Genomic DNA, 8,436 nt, shown 5'->3' on the forward strand with positions numbered 1-8,436 from the left:
TCTTTCTCAAAGAGAAATCCCGAACACATATGGTTTGTTATTGTCTTTCCCCAGAAACATACTTTAGTTTACACCTGCAACATGTAAATTAACTGTCCCATTATTGGATCACTGTTAAAATTTAAACACACAAGTCCTGATGTGAAGGAGCTGCAGACAGTTAGCAGAATCTTCACAGAGATCATGTGTGATCAGCAGGTTTTTATTTAAGGCAGGCAAAAAAGTCCAATGATGGGAAAAAATACTTCATAGTCTCAGTAACACGTGACTTTGCACACTTGTGTCACTAATGTGGAAACAAACAGGTATTTGTGATATTTATACCAATATGAAAATGTTCATCAGGGAGTTTAAACTACAGCAACAACTCAAAATCATATCAATAAAACACAACATGTGTTTAAATCTGACTCTTGTTTAGTGCTACACTTGTTTATTTTTCTACACTCTTCAAATGGAGTCATCATCAAATTTCCATTACTTCTTCTAAACTTTTCCATAGCAAGTACAGTTTTAAACTGAGTTACAACCTCTGTTCATATAGCCTCAGAACATCTGTGTTGGAAATCAAATATTTGACAAACTGCCCCTCTTCTGCAAATCATTTGGAGAAAGCTTTTACAAACACGAGGCTCTCATTGCCCCATTAGTGTCACAAAACATAACCTGTTTGTGTCCGTTGTCAAAAATCATGTTGAGCTAATTTTGTTCCCATGATTTCTTAAGAGATTCAACTGCAATAACATTTAATATTATTGTTTGCTCCTTTCAAAAAGCTCCTTTTAAATGCAGAAATCCAAAAACAGATCTGCATTACAGCCCAAGCAGGTGCTGCCCAAAGTTAAACAGGATGACTGTTAGATTTGTGCCGGACCAGCAGAGTTTCCACTCTATTTAAACCCAGCAGATCAAACATTACTGACCACCTGTGCCCACCAGTGTGTGTGCTCATATGGTAAGAAAACAAATGTACAATACACCAGTGATGAAAGAAATGCTGCTGGTTTCACATATTTGTGTTTCTCCTGTTGAAGCCCTAATCATAAACTACAGAAGTAGACATCTATGACTCATTATAGGCAAATGTTAGTAATTATAACACAAGTTAGTGTCACAATCGTCAGCACAATAACTCTGACTTACTTTAAATGAGAAATTACAGAATGAATGCCATGATCTGGGTTGATGTGCTGCACTGCAGTCTGCAGACATGAAAACCTTTTCTCTGGATGGGGTTGAGACACCATGCAATGAATGTTTGAAAGTTTGGCCCCTACTGAAGGACCTGGAGAAAGTTTCAGCGCACTGACTTTGTGCTGAATCAAGTTGACGTAGAACTCCGCCAACACCGCTCTCTGCAGTGTTGCACTTTTTTTTTCTCTGTGCTCCTGTATTTTCTCCTGTGGTGCAACCGGACTTCTGGAGACTCATAATGACCAGCTGCATTCTATTCTGATTTCACATCTAAACCATGTCCATATGGTCAATTTGAGGCTGATTCTGAGCTGCTGGCCACAAATTATTAGAGCAAAGTTTTATTAATCTGAGCTCAAGTTGTCGTTTGTTTGTCAAAGACAGCAACATCTTGGTTTATATTCAAACATAAGTTGTAAAATCCACATGTTGTTGTTATTAATCACTTAGAAAATTAAGCTGCAGGATCTAAATAAAGAAATTTCTCTGCATAAATGCAAAGTATGTTGTTCATTATTAAATGTTTGGCCATCAGGTGGGCTGTAATAATACTAATAATATGTACTATCTTACTGTTTTCTTTTTTCTTCTCAGATTTAACACTTGGTCTAAAAAGTTAATAACTGTATGACTTACACATTTCAATGAGGTTATCTATCATGTTGCTTTCCGCTGTTGATGTTGAAGTCTGTGGGAATCACACCTGATCAGCATGTGGACAGCTGATTCCCTGATAGCTGTATTGACAGTGCTCTGAGGTTTTTTTGTTTGTTTTTTGCAGCCTCTGCTACTGCAGCTCACCTGCACCCAGGAGGCTTCATCAGCCTCGTTCAGACACAGCTCCAGAGAGAAAAGCAGCCCTTACTGGAAGGTGTTGGAGGTGCTGATGGCACTGTTGGAGCTGAGGCTGTCAGAGTCACAGGCACTATTTTACACACCCTGCCAGGGAGCTGTGCATGAATATGTATGCCAGAGAGAAAGAAGTCATAACCTATGCAAGGTTTCATCATGCATAATGCAGTTGAGCTACGCCTCTCCAGAATGGGAATGTGCACAAGCAGGCTCTCACACACGCACACACTTGACGTTCACAGCTGTATTGTGTTGAGGTGAGTAAACAAACTCAAACCCCCCAAATGCTTCACACATTCTCATACTTCTGCACGCTCCCCCGTGCACAACTGCAGACAAGCTGCCCTCCTCCTCTCTCACCTTTTTTATCTTACACTGGAACCATTCTCACAGCCTTTTATATTTACTTCCTGAACTGACAAAGGTCAGAAAGTAGGATTCAAAGTGTCAGTCTGGCACATCAGCCATGTTATCTGCCAAAGACTTCTCCCTCCTCTCCGTTGCCTCTTGCTATTTTTGAAACGGCTTCATTTCCAGCGTGACTGTAGTTTGGCTTTGACTCTGTTCTCGACTCATCTTCTCGCCGTCACTCATCCGTCAGGTGTTTTTGGGGACAGAAAGTTGTGTTTTTGAATTGATGGCACAAGGGACTGAAACATAAAGCGGCAGCGCAGGAGTCACTGGGAGGAGGTGCGCAGCAGGAAGGGGTGTGAATTGAATATTGGTGAGATATGGGGGGGGGGGGGGGGTAAAGATAGATGTAAGCTTATAGATAATCCCCAGGGGGGTGGAGTAAGTGGGTGACTGCTGGGAAGTAAAGAGGGAAGGTTGTTCAGGTTACATCTAATCAGATGAGGGTATTGCGTCCACCCCCCCACCCCCCCACCCACTGCCTATATCAGTACACCCCGTCCCCAACAATCTGTTCCCCAACCCCACCCCCTGGACTGTGCTGTGTCAGTAAAAAAAAGTGTGCTACTTCAGCAGTCCCCCGGGACCTGCTCCCCCCCATCAAAGCAGCCAGTTTCTCTCTTAATGTGAATATCAAATCTGTGGATCACAAGTCCCAGCACAGTCTGCATAAACTGCCCCTCCCCCAACCTTTAATTCTGCCTAGTGATGAGGGAAAGAGAGGGAGGGGAGTTACTGCGAGAGGAAGCGATGGAGGGAGGGAGGGAGAGATGGAGATAGAGGGAGATCCAACCAAAACAACGACTTGCTTCAGAGAGTTGACATTTGCCGAACACTCCCTCCTTCTGAATATGTGCAGCTCCGGCATCCAATAGCATTCAGAGGAGGTCCGGCTTGATTTAGCAACGCTGTGTTGTTACACAGAGTTCTTGCCAGAGAAATTTTGCACATTCATTTAGGGTTTTATTTGTTTGTTTATTGTTTCCCTGTCCTTTGCTGGTTGTTCCTAAAAATGGGACATCGTTGGGATTTGTTTCAGTTTAGTGGTCAAACTGAGAAGTAGGGATGCCAGCTGGTGAGGCAGAAAGTACAAAAATCTGATGACTCTTTGTGGCTAAGAAATTTCTTTCATTTCCCTCTTTTTCTTTGTGATGCAAACTGAAATGTGGGGGTTAAAAATAACATTTTTTTTTTATCCACCATTAAGCTCTTGATTTTTCTTCCGTATGTCTCTTCTTTTTGTCTTTTAGAATTTTAAAAGGAAAATTCTCACAAATGTTTAACAGCCCCTGAACATAAGCCCCTGCAGAGACCAAATCTGAGTCAAATCAGCTGAGAAAGCTCTGAATTTTCCCTGCAACCCTTTTACCAGACTGGTGTTTTTACATCCTTGAGTATACAATTAAGTAATGCCAGGTTTGAGCTGGTGTGAAAATAATAAAAGACAGAAGAAAACACAAGAAGTAGGCCTGGATCCTGCCAGAGGAATGATTGGCACCCCTGTGGACCATGCAGCGTTGTCACTGAGTGCTGCATATTGCTCAGACTGCGGCTTTAATTGTGCAGCAATGGAGGCAAAGGGAAGTGGGGGGGCTCATTCTTGAATGCTAGCAAGTGTGTGTGTGTGTGTGTGTGTGTGTGTGTGTGTGTGTGTGTGTGTGTGTGTGTGTGTGTATGTATGTGTATGTGTGTGTGTGTGTGTGTGTGTGTGTGTGTGTGTGTGTGTGTGTGTGTGTGTGTGTGTGTGTGTGTGTGTGTGTGTGAGAGAGAGAGAGAGTGGTAGGGGGGTGGGGGGTGAGAACAGGGGGAGAACCCCCCTGCCTTTTTCCACCTCTGATTTAACACATCCAATAAAATTTTCAGCAAGAAACGCTTCGATTTTTTGTCTCATTCATTAAATTTTACTTTGATTAAAATGAAAATGTTAAAACAGGTTTTTAAATCATTAAAATCAATCTGATACTTACTATAAATTAATTCATAATTATAATGAAATAAATAAAATACATTTCGATCATTTTCAGTGATGCTTTCATTTAAAATGTCTAAATACTCTCAGGGTGTTTTTTTTAGGCCCAGATGTTTTTAAGTCTAAAGAATCAATGAACTCGATAACTTCCGGTCCAGGTCCCACTGAAACCAGTCCGACCCCCCAGGGACGTCCCCATGGCCTGCCTTCCTCCACGCGCCCGCGCCGGTCTGGCACGCGCACGAACACGTCGGCGGGCTCCAGGTGCGCTATTAGCGAGGAACATGACCGGGCAAGTCTCTAATCTGCACCCGACGCCCCTGGAGTTTCTCATTTGCTGAAATAAATTTGCCTATTTTAATAAGATTCCGCGAGGCGCTGAAATCACATCCGTTCAGCTGGAATCAAAGCTAGAAATCAATAAGCAGGAAAACGTGCGAATGCATAAGGTGATCAGTAGCCTATTAATTAAAACTAAAATGTGATCAATTGATTTGAGACGCAACGGCATGAAATGGCCACACGTCCCTCTAAATTTACTTAAGACGTGCATTTAACCCAGTAGGCCTACATAATTCATGATTTAATGGTTGTGATAATTAGAACAAAATCATGAAATCAGAAGATCCAGAGCACGCAGGCCTGTAAACACTCCCATGTGGAGTGTGGCATTTCTGTTATTTTCGACGCAGATTTATTCCGGGATTATTATAATACACTGTAAAAGCAGAAGATCAACTTCTTTGCAGCAGGGTCAGGGATTTGATGCTTTCGGCGCAACAAAGACAAATGAATTAATTTAAACAAATGGACCGCTTTTTCTTTTTTCTTTTTTTTTCATTTGCAGCTAAATGTTAAAGGCAATTTCCCCAAAAAAAGGAAAAGAATTAGATAAGGACAAATCTGAATAGTCTAATTACGGCCTTTATGTGGGTGTAGACCTATTAGTGTAATAAGAGCATTCTGGGAGAAAGGGGCCTTTAATTTGCCATCAAATTGCAACTATTTGTCACTACAGAGAAGGGTTTATATAAAAGAAGAAGAAGAAGGAAAATCATCCAACAATTAGGAGCGTCTCTGTGGTGATGAGCGCCTGTTCCTAAAGCAGCAATTAGCCATGGCTACATGATGGAAGCATGGAGATATTTTAAATAAATCACAAACACCCGCCTCAGAACTTTGAGTGCAGCATTCTGAGTAAACATCCAGAATGAGGTATTTTTTCATTAAAATCACTAGGATTTAAATTGCGCCTCATTCTGCGTGCGTTCGCGCCTCAGTCTCCCCCATTCAGCCATTTTACATATTCATAACTGGAGTTGGTAATGCGAAAACAATCCGTGCTCCATCAGCTCCATCTGAGGCGTCAAGGTGCGCTGCACAAACCCCCCAACCATCCCAGTAAATATAGACACCTCCTGCCCCTTCACCTGCACAGCAAACCTCACCCGCTGCACTTTCAAACGTTGTTTGTTAAAAATCATTTTAACAATTCCTTCATTTATATTTTCAGTCAGACATGAGCGCCAGTTATGTAGGCTTCAGCAGTGAGAGTACAATCATTCACAATTACAGCCAATTTAATTCCAATTAAAGGAAAATGTTAAGTATAACTAGGATTATAAAATATTTCAATAAACCTTTTTTTAGGGTTTCTTACCTTCTTGGAGAGAGTACAGCAGGAGTAAAGTTACAAGCCACATGCCATAAATAGCAGGTATATTTTTCAGGAATTTTTGGCAATCCTGGTGACTGAGAGGCGCCTTTTTTTGGCCAGGAGGGTCTCCGTGTTGGACTGGCGACTGTGCTCCCGGGAGGTCTTTCCAGCCCTGCTGCCCCGCTAGGCGTGGAGGGGAGACGAGAGGCGCCTCGGCCCCGCCCATGTCCCCTCCTCTCTCCACGAGACTACCGGGCATACAAATCCATCTTTACCCCCTTAAAAAACGAAATAACAAACGAATAAATCGGGTGATATCTGAGAGCGTTTAGTTTCAGCTGCAGCGCTGCGTTCTGGTGTCCAAAACTGCAGCGGATGCGCTGCGCACACCGAGCTGTTGGCACCGAGAGCGCACCCACCTGTGCGCCCTGAAGACCACGTTTCTTTGCGCAATATGGATGTAGATAGTCGGTCTGTAAGATCTGGACTCTGATGCGTGTCGGCGCGCTCTTTTTTGTATGAGTTTGGCCTCTGAGAGACGCCTCAAAGCTGGAGACGGATGCAACAAATTCTCTTTGTCTTAAAGCAGGCAGCGACAATTGCGCACAGAAATGCACTGCAGAAAGAGAGTGGCGGGGTGTGCGGCATGACAAGTTCACACGGCAGGTAGATCCAAACCACTAAAGGCAGCTCTAAACCAGTAAACAAACTTACTGGACTCGTGTTTGACTTGGGATGTTGGCTGATGGGGATCACAGCTCCACCATAGAACAAACGAAGGGAAGCAAGTTGCATGCAGAAACCTCCCAGTTGCATCTGCAGCAGCCTCTCAGACCCCAAAACACCACAACCGGCCTTTAACCAAATTACAACACGAGGCAATCGAAAGCAAAAATATTAATGCATTCCAATGAATTTTGCGTCAAAATGCGACTGAGGAAAAAAACACGACGGAGTAAAAATCTGTTTTAACATTTTTTTCTCCTTTATGATCCAAAAGTGAATCATTTGAATTGGATCAAACGAGTTTCCGGTTACATGAACCACTCTACTGATAAAATTGTTTCAAAAGTTTGATTTAAATATAATCTCAAGAGTTCTGTGGGAATTTAACGTTTCAACATCCTGTCAGCATTAAAGAACAGCAGAAAATAACCCAAGTATTAATACTCATCGAAATGTTTCAAGTAAAACTTGAAAGAAGTTCACAAAACAGAGTTGTCACATCTGGAAACTTTTCTCCCCATCACCCGCAGCTGCCTCTGCGACCTGCTCAGACCTGCAGTTCAGTGTTGAGTCTTTTGTGAGTCACTACTGACATCTGCTGGACACACATGGAAAAGACGTTCACTAGTTATATCCCCAAATATAGAATCAATCACATGCTTCGTTGAGATAATTTGGAGTTTAATTCACCAAATTATTTTCAGCCACTTGTTGTTTAATACTTAAAATTCTGGCATGCAAAATCTGAGCTGTAAGTGTAGCTTTAAAATGTTTGACTCAGGTTTTATGATTTAAACCCATAATGACACTGAACTAAGATACACACGGAAAAGGATGACACAGATTACATTTTAAAAGAGGCCAAACCCACCTCCCTACAAATTTTTTTTTAAAATAGCTAAAACACTAAACCCTGTTGTCTGAACCAAATGTGAAGTTGCTTGAACCCACTGATTGAATCAATCACTCTTTTGGCAACATCACAAGCATTTTCACCTGTTTAGACACCACTTGCCAACACTATTTCATTGTGATGCACCTGTGCTGCATAATGGTGAGCACAGGTGTCACCACTTGAACAAAACAAAAGATTGATCACGCTTGTGGCTAATGATGTGGGGGAACATAAAAAGTAAGCCAATTCAAAGAGTACTGATTTGTGACGCCCTACAATGGACAGAAATCTGAGAGGAACAGGTCGTGTGAGATGTGATCATCAACGACAAAAAACAGTAATATCTGAAATCAGAGTGATCGATCATGTTCTTGTCCAGCATGAGGGAGGCTGGACAAAGGGTGCAACCAAACATCAGTAGATTCACTGTGCCCACCATAATCTCACGATATGGAGAAGAGCGCAGTTAATTGCCTTTATGTGACATCATAGTGCAGTAAATGTTGACAGCAATCACTGTATGATTTACTATAGAGCTGGTAAGTCCCACCCATCTGTGAAGCCCCACTGGACCTCTAGATTATGTAAAAAATAAAAATAAAAAAAACATCAATGCAAGTGAATGAACGAAAAGGATTATTTTCTCACATTTACTTGCATTGACAATTTTTCAGTCTAGAGGTCTAATGAACTTTGGACTGTACCACAGTATAAGTGAACATGTTTCAGTAC

At 42.0% G+C, this 8,436-nt stretch overlaps 1 protein-coding gene across 3 annotated transcripts in view; it reads right to left on the reverse strand.

The window, feature by feature from the left end:
* Positions 1-6,477, reverse strand: part of LOC107386539 (cell adhesion molecule DSCAML1) — a 66,238-nt gene extending 59,761 nt beyond the window's left edge. For 2 of the 3 annotated variants that reach the window (XM_015961001.3, XM_015961000.3), the window contains exon 1: positions 6,087-6,472. In XM_015961001.3, the coding sequence (XP_015816487.1) occupies positions 6,087-6,342 (256 nt within the window). In that variant the 5' untranslated portion in view covers positions 6,343-6,472. Of the gene's footprint in view, positions 1-6,086 lie in introns of all 3 variants that reach the window. The other variant, XM_070555315.1, reaches the window with a different exon arrangement.
* Between the last annotated feature and the right edge of the window lie 1,959 nt (positions 6,478-8,436).

The sequence above is a fragment of the Nothobranchius furzeri genome, chromosome 10, assembly GCF_043380555.1.
Source record: "Nothobranchius furzeri strain GRZ-AD chromosome 10, NfurGRZ-RIMD1, whole genome shotgun sequence".
NCBI classification, from domain to species: domain Eukaryota; kingdom Metazoa; phylum Chordata; class Actinopteri; order Cyprinodontiformes; family Nothobranchiidae; genus Nothobranchius; species Nothobranchius furzeri.